This window comes from Pyrus communis, chromosome 12 (genome assembly GCF_963583255.1).
Source record: "Pyrus communis chromosome 12, drPyrComm1.1, whole genome shotgun sequence".
In the NCBI taxonomy this organism is placed as follows: domain Eukaryota; kingdom Viridiplantae; phylum Streptophyta; class Magnoliopsida; order Rosales; family Rosaceae; genus Pyrus; species Pyrus communis.
The window spans coordinates 20565553-20581177 of NC_084814.1; the positions used below are offsets into that span (position 1 = coordinate 20565553).

Sequence of the window (15625 nt, forward strand, 5' to 3'; positions counted from 1 at the left end):
CACGTGGCGCAACGAGAACGATTAAAAATCTTATCCGATATTACAATTAAAATTATTTTGTATTATTTTATAAATAAATAAAATACTAATATTTTATTGCCTATTGCCAGGGCTATTGAAGTGTAACGGTGGAGATGCAAATTATATTGCCAGGTCTATTTACTGTTCATTAAGGGCAGTTACTGTTCATTAGGTGGATTGAATAGTGCATTGCCAGGGGGAGGGCTCCAACGCTGGAGTTGCTCTAAACTTAGTTTTTTAGATTTTCTTCCCATGTCGATATCCTAAATTACGCAGATCCCTTTACGAGAGGGAATACGCAGATCCCTTTACGAGAGGGAATTTAGACTTGAATACAAGGAGACAAACACGCATGATGACCAACTAACTTAAAGGTTCAAACTTGAGTGCAATGAAACGCACATGCATTAACCAACTAGCTTAATTCACGATTGCAAAACCGAGTTTATTAGAATTAATTCAAGAAAAACAAGAAAACCCCACAAAGGAATTAATGCACTACAGTTCTCCCACATGGTGTCCTTTCTTGAAAAGAAAACTGGCTTATCTCCAGCATTAATGGAGTGGGCTTTACTTAATATTATGAAACAGTCTTTGCCCTCTCTGAGCAGCAGCTGAGAGAGGTGGTAGACCTCATTGAGATCAACTTGAAAACACAACAAAAATCTGTTGCTCTTTATTTGTTCATACAATTTTCTCACGAAAAAAGTTTTGTTTTGTAACAAAAAAAAAGTTAATTGGGGAGGGTAGTTCTTAATCTTTTTTTTTCAGGAATTTTAGAAATGATGTATGAACTTGGTACCATCTTTTAATTTGCCTTATCGACTTTCAATTTTGGTTTCTGACCATTTAATATTTTTTAAATGTACTAATTTGTTCCCAACTAACAACTTTATAATTGAGAGTTATTTTCGTCCATTCAAAAGAGGAATAATACCAAAAAAAATGTGATAAACTTAACAATCGGGAGAAATCTAACTTGCTTTATATATTAAGAGCTTGGAACCAAACTGAAAGTCGAAAAGAACTTTATAAATTAAGTGAGCATTGCTAGTTTTCTTCTTTTAATTCGACTGCGAACAGAAAATATGTAAAAGAAAAGGGTAGATTGGTAAAAGGAATGCATGTCCTTGGAACTTGTGATTGCTACTTACATAAATTTGCAGGCTGTGTGCCAAACCAAAACCAGCTGCAGACGAAGCCCATGCAAATCTACTGAGCACTGCTAACTAATCACGTTGTATTGGATTCGAACAGAAAACTCGCAACTCAAATTTCGATCGTTTCGAAAGCGGATTGACGAAATATTAACGTTATCGAACCGACGAGCAACCCTAAACAAATTTTCACAGCCTTAAACACTGCTAGGTAATCTTAGAGATAAATAACAATGCCAAGAACTTGCAAGATTGACCAAGTCAATACAACTTGCAAGTAGCACTTTCGAATGAATGTGTGGTGTGTGTGTAAATAAGGTTATAAACCATGCATGGATTTGCTTTTGCTGGTTGCAGAAGGATTTAGAAGTCCTTATCCACATTTACATCAGATTACAGATATGACATACGCTAGTGGTGGGTGCCAATTTTATGACCATCAAACATATTAAAGTTACTCCGTATTTGAGCGTAGCTAAGCTGGTTAGGACATTATGTTTTTTTCTCTACGCTTTAGCTCGAATCCTCTTCTCTGGAGTTTAGACGATAACATAAGAGAACTTTTTGGTGTCAATCGTCCGGAAAAATTATCATTATATGACTGCACTGCATAATTTGAAGAAAGTGCAAGAAACAAATTTTTTACTTAAAGGTAACGGGTTCAATGTATAAAAATAGCCTTTTGCAAAGTAAAGATAGGGCTGCGTACCCCCGTCCCCCGCCAACCCTTGTGAAGCGAAGAGTCTTGTTGACTTAGAGTCGCCCCTTACTTAATTATTAAGATTGATGATTTCAATGTCATGGTTGAAATACGTGTATGATTCAAAAATGGAAACCCCACATCAATTATGCAAGTAGTTAGTGTGGGATGAGAGCTCCCCATGAAACAGAACAAGGTTGAGTGGGAAAAGAACCCAATCTATACGACATCCAGTGACCCTACTTGGAAAGAAATCATTAGAGGGATCCCGCTTCACTATTCGAGCGGAATGGATAGTACCCTCGTATTACATGTATGATTGCCTACGTAGCATTCCTTATAGCGCTATACGGCAACACGATAATGCCGTGCTATCTCGTTTTATGAACAATGAAGCGTGCCATCCCGTTTTGTGAACAGTGAAGCGAAATCCCTGTTTAAGGTATCGGCCCCATACGTATAGAACATATGTTGTGTCCCACTTCCACCCTCCATAATATGAAAGGAAAACTAATGAAAAGAGCTTAAAAACTTTAAGTTTTAACGATAAGGACAAAATAAAGGGTAAAGTGAATAGTACCATGATTGACTTTTTAGTGTAAAAATGTAGTTTTTCGTTAAAATGAACAGTACCAGGAGTTTTTCGTTACAGTTCTCTAATATGAAACCCTGATTACAGGGCCTTGTTAGACTTCTTGCCCAAGATTAGGTTTTACATATGTAATCACAGTGGAGTAAGAATTTATAATGTAATAAATAATAATGAGGAATCAATAAGTTGTTAGGTTTTCACCTATGTGTCCCGAATTTGAAACTCTCATATCTATTAAATTATTATAATAATTTCGAACATTTCTCCATCCTTAATAATAATAACAATAATAATAATAAAAAGATAAGGCTAAGAATTGGAGATGCATATCTGCATCCTGCATGGTCATATCTAGTGGTCATGACAAAAACAGACGGTACCATAATCATATTCACATTTGCCTTTCAAATAGGACCACCAATTATTGGTTTCACCTTTAGGCAAGACAAGAGGTCCTCTCCGGATCTCTTCCATCAAGATCACCGGATTAAGTGATCCGAACCTTTGAAATTTCATCCAACGACTCACCTGTTTTGACTCCTTAAAAGCAATAATAATTTTTTATCATTGAATGAAATTTTAAAAGATCTAGATCACTTGATCCAGTGACCTTGGTGGAAGAGATCCGAAGAGATCTCTTCTCTTTTGGCATGATGAAATATCTTTATGCAAAGTACTTTATTATCAAAATGAAAATAAAGAAATATCTGTTTTTTTAGCTAAAATGGTTATTGAGATTGCATAACTCCTCAATTTAGTTTTTGATAATGAAAATTGATGGTAATGGTCTCTGAGTTTATCCACCGTAAATCATTTGGTCATTATCTGAAAAATCTGTCAATATTTTCATTAAATGAATGAGTTGGTTTGACAAAAAATACACCAAAAAGATGGTTATGTGGACAACCACATAACACATTAACGAGGATATTGACAAATTTTTCATAGAATGACCAAAATAATTATCGGTGGACAAACTCAGGGATCGCTTTTGTCGAGTTTTATTATTAGAGACCAAACTGATGAGTTATATCAATCTCGGAAGCCGTTTTGACTAAAAAGCTATTTAGGACACATTTACTTGTCACTAATGGATACGAAAAGAAAGGGAACGAGTTTGTTTGATGACGCTTTTTTTTACATTTACTTGCACATAAGAAATCAAAACACTCTAATGTTGTGGAAAGCAGTGGCCTATATGCTCCAAATTGGTGTAGTGGTTACACATATCAAGAGTCTACTTTGCCTAAATGATGATGGTGGGATTAAAGGTCACATATGCTATTGAAGAATGAAATATATGCCCTTGCTTTTACCATCATCACTAAGAACATTTACCCTTCGCATTCATTGCCTTAAGCTCTCATGGACATGGTTCATCATTCACAAATAGACCACCATTGCCCCAAAAGTCATGAAATGCCTTAGCCACCAAACTAAGGCCCAACCAAGGAGAGATTTTTGTGCCCGCCCGCCGCGTGGGCAACAGACACAGATGGATTGGGCCACAAGGAGTGGTTGGGACCAAAATACAGGGGAGGGCCGAACTGTGTGTGCAGGCGGACAAACACACATATAAGATTCTAAAAGACGTTAGGTGCTAGTTAGATGACGGACTAGGGCCTAGCGCCTAGGTGGACTAGACAGATTTAAGTAAATTCATTATATTTCGTGTAAATAAATGTCTGTTTATACTTAAAATATATATAACTTTATCATAACTACAAAATAGAATGACATGTATTATGAAGTATTGGAACATAATGAAAACATGAGAAACAAGCATATAATGTGTTCTTATTTAAGTATTCAACAAGTCTCTTACAATTTATTAAAAAAAAATTCGCACGCAAATTGAAAGTTATCAATTTTTTGTTTAAATGAGTCGCAACCTAGGCAGGTGCTTAGGCGGGACAGGCGTCTTAGCTAGTCTAGGCGCCCTTTCTTAATTTTCAAACGCCTCAACATTACTCGGGATGGTGGCCAGCTACCTAGCGCCTAGGCGGGGATTGTTATAAAAGTGCACGCATACAAACGCTAAACAAACAATTGGGTGAGTTACATCTCTCTTTTTATATTCTTCATCTAATGCCGTGACACAAATACAAACGCTAAACCACCTCTAAACGTCTGTGTGGATGCACTGAAATCCCACAACAAAGTAAAACAGAATGCAAAATGAGTCAGAGGAAGACAAACAAATGAAAATGTAAAGAGTAATCATACAGTTTAGAGGCCATAACATTGCTCGAAATGTGTAGTTCCTACTCAAGGCTTCACAAACTTGGACATCCTTGAATAAATTGAAATTTGAAGTCTCACATACAATGTCTACCGGTGAGTTCACAGCATGTAAGAAATTACTATCCTGAAACATGGTTTCTTGCTACAGATGCTGATTCGTCTTTAGTTCTCAGAATTGACCAGTTCTTATTGCCATCCAAGGTTGGCAAAACAACTGGTTGATATTTTGCTCTTGTTCCCTTTTTAACTTCTCAACCAATGAGTAAGATCAGCATCCACAGCCAATACGATGAAGTTAATAAATTCAGGATCCTTCTGGACTAGCTCAATCGTTCAATTTCATCATTGTTACTTGCATATTAAGGGAACTGGAAACCCTTGAAATTCTATCTGGCCTTTATTTGCCTTGACAATGTCAGGAACCACTTGTTCATACTTGCTCAATACCTTCCGCATGAAAGCCTTCTCGGTCAGTTTGAGCACATAGGGGAAGTTAATGTCTTCCTTTATCAACCCCTGTGACAATAAAAGTTGCAGAACCGAACACCTAGGAAGAATTCTCTTCTCCATGCTGAGCAGCAAAAGGTTTGGATGCTTCGCAACCGTTGACGGCTTCAAATTCAACTTATTCACGAAAAAATCCATCAATTGATGGATCTTCTTCACCGAAGTAATCATACACATGGGTTGCGATCTGAACGCTGCAAAAATCTCATCTTTCGACAAACCTAAACTTGTATAAGTTTCCAACTTCTGCTCCCATAGTGCCGTACTCATCACTGCCATGCTCCGAACAGCTAAAACAAATAGCAGATTATTAGGTTCAAAACCCAAATCTTTAACATGACCAATAATCTCACTGAGCACTGCATTCCTCAGAAGCAGTGTTTTTGGCTGAATCATGAAAATCTTCACAATCAGTGACTCTGGCACACCATGGCTCCTCAACAATGTTATGTTTGGCTCAAGTAACTTTTCCAAATTACACTCAAGCATCCGGTAGTATCCCTTTATAGCCTTCAGCACATTCTCATCACTGCCAAGAAACCGCCTAAGTGCTTTAACACTCGGTATGAAGTGGTGTTTAAGGCTCCTAGTTAAAACATAAGGCTCGTTGGACAAAATCGTCGCGATTTCAATCTCTGAGAGCCCCAAAGACCTGAAAAACTCAATCTTTGGCTTAAAAATCTTCTCTGCATCGTATACAAACAATGCAGGAAGCTTCATCATCAAGGATGCTATATCCTTTTCACTCAATCCATGACTCCTAAAGAACTCATACACCGTTTTCACATTGCATTCGAGCACACGAGGCTCTTTGCCAACCATTTTCGCAAGGCTAGTTCCCGAAAACCCCAATGACTTGAACAAATCCAAATTGGGTCCAATGCTACTGTCTAAATCGCCCAAAAGCAATCCCGGACGTTTGGTGATTAGATTTTTGATGTGGCTCCGAGTCAACCCGTGAGCTCTGAACAGACTCAGTACCGAGTCAGGGTGGTGGGTGGCGGTGGGTTCGATCTGGAGCTTCTTGGAAGCTGAAATGGCGGAATCTGAGGACAACCCACATGATTTTTGGAGGTAAAAGGCTGTAAAAAGTTGTGGGTCGGTGAAATTCGAGAACTTTGAGGTGGGTTTTGCAGTGGAGGTTGAATACAAGCTTCCATGGCGGCTCAGTAAAAATGGTGAAGCTTTTTGCTTTAGTTTTAAGTAAATTAAACGAAGCATCGGATTGAGAAGTAAGAGGGTAAGAGATTGGTTTTACCTGGTTCTTTGATTTGAATAAGTATTTGATGCTATTGAATTTGTTGAAGCATTGATTGGTCGTCTTCTTCTTCTCCCTGCGCAGTGCCGTTGGATTTTGCCCTAATCGGGGATTACAGAGAGCTACACTTTTGAGAATTTTACGGAACAGGACGAAGGATACGACATGTCGTTTATGGCGGGTGCCACTGTTGTAAATTTGTAATGGTTTACTTTGATGTGAAGAAAATGAGAGTAGGTGAAATATGAGTGAGGGAGATTGGTGTCTAGAAAAGAAAAATGACGATTTTTGTAGTGATTTGATCTTAAAAGTGAAAAATTAATTTAGCAGAGGTGGCTTGGTCCAATTTAGATCGATTTTATCTTTTAAGTTATAGTTACAGTAAAGTGTAAGCGGTGCGGTGCGGTTTAGTTTGTTTGAACTAAAATGAGAGAATAAACTAAATAAAAAACCAAACTCAAACCAAAGTATTACTGAGCCGTTTGGTTTTCTCAGTTTGACGATTTAAAAAGAATCTCAATGGTCTCTTGATTTTGTAATAGTTAATTACTTGATTATTTAAGACCAAAAACAAAACAAAAAAGAGAACGATACGTATTTTCACCCCTTATACCTCGAGCTTCTACTGACAAAATGAACACCTTGTAGGTTTGTACCAACATTTGTATGTAATCTTTTTATTATTATTATTATTATTTTTAAATGGAATCAATCAGTGACTTCGTCATTATAGTCCATCTTTTTAGGAGTTGAGAAGACTCATAAATGCATTTCAACCTCATCTTGGCCACCATCTGTGATTCACCAATGCCAATGATCGAACTCAAGACATGACGTATAAAATACGAGTATGAAATTCGTCTCCAATTACATTATTAATCCGGAACATAGATATCCTCAGTTTGTCTAAAGAAACCCCAATTCCCAAGTAGTCCTGCAATATGCGGCTATCCAAACATACCCAAATCATCCTCACCACCCTACACACACGTCCAAGCTAACTACTCGAGACCCACACCTAATGACCGTTAGATTCACCAAGCGTTAAACCCAGTATACACATCCAACGGACCGAACTACTTGCCGCCACCTACATAAACAAAGCCCACTTCTTCCTCACTGAAAAAACCCTAAACCCTAACCCCCTCGAATTTCAGCTCTCCTTCTCCTCTCTCTCCACCGCCGATTCTGACAGTTCTAGAGAGAGAAAGTGAGGATTCCACGGACAAAGTCGAAACCCTAAACGCCGCCGTTTCGAGTGCTCGATGGCGCTTTACCTGCTCTACGAATCAGCTTCAGGCTACTCGCTGTTCCTCGCTCATGGCATCGACCAAATCGGGCAGAACACCGAGGCGGTCCGGGGCTCCATTTCGGACATCAACCGGTTCGGGAAGGTGGTCCAGCTCGCAGCTTTCGACCCATTTGAGTCGGCCCTCGATGCCCTTAACCAATGCAACTCAGTCTCTGAAGGTAGAGAATGAAAGCTTGTTTCTTTTAGGGTTTTTGATTGCTTTTGTTTCTGTTTGATTATTTAAGTTTGAACATTTTTATGTTTTTGTGATTTTTGTTGTTGTTTGATTTATAGGAAATTGAAGGGAAATAATTTATGCATGTATTGGTATTTTGATTAACTGTTGCTGCATTCGAATATCTACATTTCCGCTATCGATTATTAAGAAATGTTGAAGATTTTGAGTCAAATTAACCGGTTCCGCAGTTTTACATGAAAAACTTGCGAAACTTGCAAAAATATAGGATATTGGAGCTTTGATCCTATTGCTTAGGTATTTAACTATATGAGCTGGCTAGTTGTGTTAAGGTACCGAAGTTCAATTTGTTCCCTTCTCCTTTCTGCTCCGTAAAACTTGTTAGTGTGTCTTGTAAAGCATGTGTGGAATTTCAAGTGGGTTAATAGATTATATAATCTACTAATGTTGATAGTTGAAGTATACGTTTGCCTCTCTTGGATGCTTGGTGTGTTTAAATGAAGTTTATTCTTTTAATTTGGTGTGGTGAGGTTCTGTCAACGCAAAGGGTTTTACTTATTTGTTGTAGTTTTGTTTCAGGGGTTATGACTGATGAACTAAGAAAATTTTTGGAAAAAAATCTCCCACAAGTCAAGGAAGGTAAGAAGCCAAAGTTCAGTTTGGGAGTTTCCGAACCTAAGATCGGGTCACACATATTCGAAGAGACTAAAATTCCATGCCAAAGTAATGAGTTTGTCCTTGAGTTGATTCGTGGCGTGCGATTACATTTTGTTACGCTCCTCAAGAGTCTAAAGGTTTGAATTCTTCACATCCTATCTTGTTTATATTAAATTCATACATGCTCTAGTTTGTTATATTTCTGTGGGCTTAAGATGTATAGCCTTTAGAATTTGTATCTTTCAATTTTGATTTTTCGTTATTTGCTCACCCTAGCCTGGGGACTTAGAGAAAGCCCAGCTTGGTCTAGGGCACAGTTACAGCAGGGCCAAGGTCAAGTTCAATGTCAACCGTGTTGACAATATGGTGATTCAAGCAATCTTCCTTCTAGATACCCTTGATAAGGATATCAATTCCTTCTCCATGAGAGTCAGGTATTGATACTGGCTTTCATGCACTGGCATATTCTCAGTTCAGTAATATGAATTAGGATTTTGCCTTGAACCGTTTTACAAATTTTTGTCGGCAAAGCATGGGTTTAAAGTTTGAATAATTTAAAGAAGAAATAATATTTTTGTGGATGCTTGTTCATTCCTTCTCTGCAGAGAATGGTACTCTTGGCATTTTCCTGAATTGGTGAAGATCGTCAATGACAATTATCTCTATGCTAAAGTGTCAAAATATATTAAAGACAAGTCAACACTTTCTGAAGACCATCTATCAGATTTAACCGACCTTGTTGGAGATGAAGATAAAGCAAAGGAGATTATAGAAGCCGCCAAAGCATCCATGGGTAGGATTTCAATTTATGCTTTTCATTCATCTGTTTCTCTATCAATTCATTGATCGTTCTTATTGTTATTTTTGTTTTAATTTCTTCACAGGGCAAGATTTGTCTCCACTAGACTTGATGAACGTTCAGCAATTTGCACAGAAGGTGATGGACCTAGCTGAGTACAGGAAAAGGCTTTATGACTATCTGGTTTCTAAAATGAGCGACATTGCACCCAATTTGGCCTCTTTAATTGGTGAAGTAGTTGGAGCGCGTTTGATTTCTCATGCTGGTAGTCTTACAAATTTGGCTAAATGCCCTTCTTCTACCCTTCAGATCCTAGGCGCAGAAAAGGCTCTCTTCAGGTGCTTTTACTCTCCCTTTCCCTCAAGATGCTACATGAAAGTTGTTTCTGTATGACAAGAAACAAGTAACAAAAAGCTCTCTAGATTCATTTTACATCCCTAGGTTGACTCTTTTGTTCTTCTCCGCAGGGCACTAAAAACCAGGGGAAACACACCCAAATATGGACTGATATTCCATTCATCTTTTATTGGTCGAGCATCCGCACGGAACAAGGGCCGAATGGCTCGTTATCTTGCAAACAAGTGCTCTATTGCTTCTCGCATTGATTGCTTTGCAGGTGAGTTTCAGCCTTCCTCATACAGTATTGGCTGGCTAACTTTTCTTTTCTTATGTACTGTTTATTTCAGCATAAATAATATTGTTGCAACCTTCGTTGATACAGATAGTAGCAGTACTGTGTTTGGGGAGAAGCTTCGTGAGCAAGTTGAGGAGCGACTTGACTTTTATGACAAGGGTGTTGCACCTCGCAAAAACATTGATGTCATGAAATCTGCAATTGAGAGCACTCAAAGCAAAGGTGTGTAACTGAGAGAATCTTAGAGTTTTTTACACGACATCAATACAACCATAGGAATATATTGTATTTCTGGTCACGAATCTGTCAATTATGTTATATGAGAATTAGGATTAACCTTTGATTCGACGTAAAATGTTGGTAGACTTGCTTTCTGCCGTGTAATTTTGATAGTTTACATGTATGTAACAGACACAGAGATGGAAACAGAGGAAGCTTCCGGGAAGAAAAGCAAGAAAAAGAAATCAAAAGCTGCAGATAATGGTGATGCTATGGGTGTGGATGAACCAGCTGCCACTACAAATGGAAATGCCCCCGAGGGTAAGTCTGAAAAGAAGAAGAAGAAGGACAAGAGAAAATTGGATCAGGAGGATCAACCCATGGAGGATGCGAATAATGAACATTCCGAGGAGGATGGAACAGCCAAGAAGAAGAAGAAGAAGAAGAGCAAACATGAAAATGGAGACGATATACAGGCTGCCAGTGATGTCAAGAAGAAGAAGAAGAAGAAATCAAAAAGTGAAGACAGCGACTAAATTACAATCAACGTTGTCATTGGCACTCGAGGGGCATGTGGATATATCCCGGCTTGCTGCCATTATGTTGTTTTGATGTCTACAGTTTTCGTAGTAGGATTCTACGTTATCAGTATAAACCATGTTCTAATACTCTCTATGTAGTAGTAACCTTTCTAGTTGCACTTTTATCCCAAGTTGAATTTAATATCAACATCGGTTTTTTTGCTGTTTCTATGGCTGTCAGGATCAAGTTTTGCAGACAATAGAAATTGAAGTTCAATGTAGCTTTTCGACAATGATTTATAAAGCTTTGTGTTTATGGTTATATGCTTTGTGCTGAACATGTGATTCATTTTGTGCCTGAAGCAAAGCTCGAAAGCTCGACTCGTAGCTGCGGCCGGAAATCTGCCGGAAGTTCGCAGCTAGACGAGCAACTAGTGGAATCGATTTCACGTGGTTTTGTTTGGTGGATGTGTGTGATCTGTGTTTCTCAACTGCTGTTGCTATTTCACCATTGCAATTCCTTGTCATTGAATTTTCCGGGAACAATTTCTTTGAAAAAGGAAAGTGTTAAAGTCCAAATTCTCCCCGGTTTTTTATTCTTTTTTTTTTTCCTTTGACCTTTGCCTTTTTTCTTTTTCTAATACCCCCAAATTATCCAATAATTCAAGGGGATTGCATCATAAAGCATGGGCCAGATTCACATGATGTAAAAAATATATTATTAAGAAAAATAAATAATTAAAGTTTTTGACTTTTTCTCTATATTTTACTAAGCTCATTAAGAAAATCATACTTTGACTTTGATTTTTGTCCTTTGACTCCTTAGAGTTAGTGCACTGCCTTTTTTTTTCTTTAGAATTTATTATTTTAGTCTATTAGTATTTATCTGTATTTATACATAAGAGTAACGAATTACGGTGAATAATGGTGTTGAAAATATTATATTATGATGATTCATTGTGTAGTTAGCCAAATGTCAATTCAAAATCTTTTATTATTAGTTCGGTCTATTAATATTTCTCTTTTTATAAATATGATTCACCAAATTACTGTCAATGATGGTGTGCAAAATATTATTATATTATGATGGCTCATTCTGTTTGTAGTTAGCCAAATGCCCATTTTGAGAATTACATCATTATCAAAATCATAAATAAAAAAAGAAAAAAAAAAGATTTCAAAGCAAATCCAAGGGACAGGGGTAAAAAGGTAATTCAACAGACCTGGATAGGTATAACGGCCGCTTGAGTTTGAAGCATTGGAGGATCCGAAGTCTAAACAAAGTACAACCACCACCAAAGGCTTAAACACACAACACAAAACCCTCTCTCTCTCTTCGCCCACTCTTACCGTTATTCTAGAGAGAGAAAACCCTAACCCTTAAACGAGAGAGAAACAGTCAGCCATGGCGGGCAGCTCCGCGGCAGCAGCGAACCTGGAAGATGTGCCCTCCGTCGATCTCATGACCGAGCTCCTCCGCCGCATGAAGTGCTCCACCAAGCCCGACAAGCGCGTCATTCTCATCGGTGACTCCCTATTCTCCATTAAAGCTCTTATTTTTGTTCATCTGGTTCTCAATTTCGTGTCAAGTTTTGATTTTTAAGAACAACCCAGATCCGAGAATTTATGTGGTTTCGAGTTGGCTTTTCGTTCCTGACTGATTGATTGGTTAGTGAGAAAATGTAGGAAAATCTAATCAAAAGTTGAAACAGATAGAAAATAACTACGGTAGAAGATAATGTTGCTGAAATTTGCTTGACTTAGTTTAATTATGTCTTTCAGCTAATTCCCTTTACTAACCAATGGAGTTTCGGGATGCTTGAGAGTTTGATTCGGATTGTTTTGTGGTGTTGTTTTTTTCTTAAGATGCAAACGGATAGGGTGCTCAATTATTTATTCATCTCTCTTTCTCCCTCTCTGGCTATTGTATTCTCTATTATGCAGCCAAATGCTGAGACATTCGTTCCCAAAGGATGTCACGTTGACGAATTCTGGCATGCCGGCATGCCACCTGTTAATACATTGCATACTCATGTAGGTATCCCTGTGTGTGTCTGTCAATATGTATGTTCTAAATTGAGATTTTATCCCCACCTTCGCCTCCTCAAGAAGGAAGATAGGGAAAAGCTATGAGTTTTGGATATGTTGTTGCTTTTTTTGGTTATGATGCATGAAGAGCCAATTTGGTTGAGGCTTAAAGAATGTTCTTCTCGCAGTTTGCTAGCTAGATTTCCATGGAAGGAGTTCTTCTTTCTTTCTTTTCTTGGATGTTTTTGTCTGTGTTATCTTAAAATTTGTATGGTGCAGGCCCACCCGGATCAGGGAAAGGTACCCAATCACCCATAATTAAGGATGAGTATTGCTTATGCCACTTGGCTACTGGTGATATGTTGAGAGCCGCTGTTGCTGCTAAGACTCCTCTTGGGGTTAAGGCTAAAGAGGCTATGGACAAGGTAGAAACTTCTCCTTGTATGTTGGTTTGCCATAAGATTTTTTTCTTTGAACTGTGTTCTTGTATCACCCAATAAATTTCTGATATGGTATAATGTAACTATATTTCAGGGAGAGCTTGTTTCGGATGACTTGGTTGTTGGCATCATAGATGAAGCAATGAAGAAGCCTTCATGTCAGAAAGGTTTCATTCTTGATGGATTTCCAAGGACTGTGGTCCAAGCACAGAAGGTCTGCGTACTGTGGAATCTGATTATACGTTGCAACCGATATATTTTCAAAATTGTTGTGTTTGTGTTGTCTCATGCTCTAAAAGTATTATATTTTTTTTTGATGCAGCTGGATGAGATGCTGAAAAAGCAGGGTGCTAAAATTGATAAGGTGCTCAACTTTGCAGTAGATGATGCAATCTTGGAAGAGAGGATTACTGGTCGCTGGATACACCCATCCAGTGGTAGATCCTACCACACAAAATTTGCACCACCCAAGACTCCTGGCGTTGATGATGTAAGGGGGCAGCATCTTTCTTTTTGGTCTTAGAAAAACATTGTTTGTGCATCTAAGAATCTTGAAAGAGAGGCAAGAATATTTGCTGTGAGAAGAAAAAACGGCATTTTAACGTCGGATGTAACATACAAGGAATTTTAATTTTAGTAGCTAAGCCTATGGTGTTATGTCAATCTGCTTGTTTGTATACTCAGCATGAGCTTCAATTATACTCGTTGGCGAATTTGTGCTGAATAGCATATGCTTCCCTTTCTTCTTGTTTTGTTCAGGTAACTGGAGAACCTCTGATTCAGCGTAAGGATGATACTGCAGCTGTGCTCAGATCGAGGCTGGAAGCATTTCACAAGCAAACTGCACCGGTATGGCTTCTTACATTTTCTTTGAAAATTTGGATGAGAAAATAATTAGTGAAGTATCCCTTGGTTCTAGAATTGTGAATATTTATTAACTAGTTTTCTCGTGCAAATGTGTTTTTGCTGTATTCATAATCAGGTTCCTCATTTAGGGAGCTGATGATTATGTTTGTTTTTTCTTTTTAAAGTATCTGTTTTTACTTGTATACTTTCTTATAGAACCGTAGCTAGTTGTCTGTGATATTCTAAAAACCCAAGGCAGTATGTGCTTGAAATGTCTCAGGGTTGTGCAGAGAGATGTTAGCCATTGTTTCTGGGCTGATATCCTTTTGCGAATTGTTATATTATTTGCTCCGGTCCCCGTCTCTTCTTTTTTTTTTTTTTTTTAGTTGGATAACTTTTCAACCTGCTTGTTTATTTCACCAATTCATGTTTCATATGCTTTCATTTCTCGTCATTATTGTCTGTAACGAGGCTCATTATTTGCATACGCAGGTTATTGGTTATTACTCCCAGAAAGGCATTGTTGCCAATCTTAAAGCGGAGAAGCCTCCCCAAGAGGTCACTTCTGAGGTTCATAAAGTGCTCTCTTCGTAGAACAGGGTCCCTTTGCCTTTAGCTTGGATATATTATCCAGAGGTCCTAGCTCTTTTTTTTTTTTTATGTCCATTTGCTTTCTGATATATGATTGAATCTGCGATTGTCCGCACGTTGTCTGCCGATTCTGCCCATGTTCTGTTGAATTTCAAACTGATAGTACCGGCTGCTGTCTTAACTCTGGAGAGTTTAATGAGAGGAGTAACTTGTGAAATAAGAATTATGGATTTTAGTCGGTTTAATTTTGTTCATTTCTTTCTTGGAGTTCTACTGAACAATATAGTTGTAGTGCGATGTTATGTTTTTCTCTCGTTACTTGTATTGCAAAGATTGCTGCTGAAATAGTTGTGCATAAACTAGTTGGAAGTTTGACGCTCATTTAAGTGAGGACTTACATGGTACGGATACACCACTACAGTAGTGTCGCACGGCATGTAAGTCTTTGTTCACATGTTCTGATTTCATGGGCACAGGACACCGCGTGATGGTGTATTAAAGCTATGAAAGTTGTTTACCGCTCCCATATGTTGCCCACATGAAACAAGGATTTGTTTCTGAGTCCTTTCTGGCATGATGGGACTCATTAAAACGTACTGTATGTTACTTCTTAAAACACCAAAAACAAAATTTAAAGTGGATCTAAACTTCAAAAAATAAAAATATACTGTATGTTATTTCTTAAAACATAAATTATGAGTTTTGTAAAATCAAATCAATGGCCTAGATTTTATTGAAGTGTGATCAAATCTCAGAACAGTCTACCAAATTTCAGAGGCCAAACACTACTTCAAAAGCAAGCTAAGGATGATAAAGTAATATATAGACATATCATATATTATAAATATATTATATAATTATCCATTATATTTTGGTACGGTATGATAATACCGTGGTAATGGTATCGAATACCAATACCATACC

At 37.9% G+C, this 15625-nt stretch overlaps 3 protein-coding genes across 3 annotated transcripts; 2 read left to right on the forward strand and 1 right to left on the reverse strand.

Annotated features, from left to right (window-relative positions):
- Positions 1-5062: 5062 nt before the first annotated feature.
- Positions 5063-6442, reverse strand: LOC137710143 (transcription termination factor MTERF2, chloroplastic-like). Its single transcript, XM_068449094.1, has one exon. The coding sequence runs from the start codon at positions 6440-6442 to the stop codon at positions 5063-5065; it is 1380 nt and encodes a 459-aa protein (XP_068305195.1).
- Positions 6443-7599: 1157 nt separating this feature from the next.
- Positions 7600-11118, forward strand: LOC137710526 (nucleolar protein 56-like). Its single transcript, XM_068449571.1, has 8 exons — positions 7600-7949; positions 8546-8760; positions 8900-9057; positions 9229-9416; positions 9508-9760; positions 9890-10038; positions 10144-10278; positions 10468-11118. Exons 1-8 carry the CDS (start codon positions 7745-7747, stop codon positions 10809-10811), a joined length of 1647 nt encoding a protein of 548 aa, XP_068305672.1. The 5' UTR covers positions 7600-7744; the 3' UTR covers positions 10812-11118.
- Positions 11119-12074: 956 nt separating this feature from the next.
- LOC137710906 (adenylate kinase 4) lies at positions 12075-15046 on the forward strand. Its single transcript, XM_068450064.1, has 6 exons — positions 12075-12322; positions 13104-13249; positions 13359-13478; positions 13587-13754; positions 14024-14113; positions 14603-15046. The coding sequence occupies exons 1-6, from the start codon at positions 12202-12204 to the stop codon at positions 14702-14704; spliced, it is 747 nt and encodes a 248-aa protein (XP_068306165.1). The 5' UTR covers positions 12075-12201; the 3' UTR covers positions 14705-15046.
- The last annotated feature ends 579 nt before the right edge of the window (positions 15047-15625 follow it).

Coding starts and splice junctions, on each gene's coding strand:
- LOC137710143 (XM_068449094.1), bottom strand. CDS start 6,442: ATGCTTCGTTTAATTTACTTAAAACTAAAGCAAAAAGCTTCACCATTT.
- LOC137710526 (XM_068449571.1), top strand. CDS start 7,745: ATGGCGCTTTACCTGCTCTACGAATCAGCTTCAGGCTACTCGCTGTTC. Junction 7,950..8,545: donor ATGCAACTCAGTCTCTGAAG/GTAGAGAATGAA, acceptor GTTTTGTTTCAG/GGGTTATGACTGATGAACTA. Junction 9,417..9,507: donor AGCCGCCAAAGCATCCATGG/GTAGGATTTCAA, acceptor ATTTCTTCACAG/GGCAAGATTTGTCTCCACTA.
- LOC137710906 (XM_068450064.1), top strand. CDS start 12,202: ATGGCGGGCAGCTCCGCGGCAGCAGCGAACCTGGAAGATGTGCCCTCC. Junction 12,323..13,103: donor CAAGCGCGTCATTCTCATCG/GTGACTCCCTAT, acceptor TGTATGGTGCAG/GCCCACCCGGATCAGGGAAA. Junction 13,479..13,586: donor CTGTGGTCCAAGCACAGAAG/GTCTGCGTACTG, acceptor TTTTTGATGCAG/CTGGATGAGATGCTGAAAAA.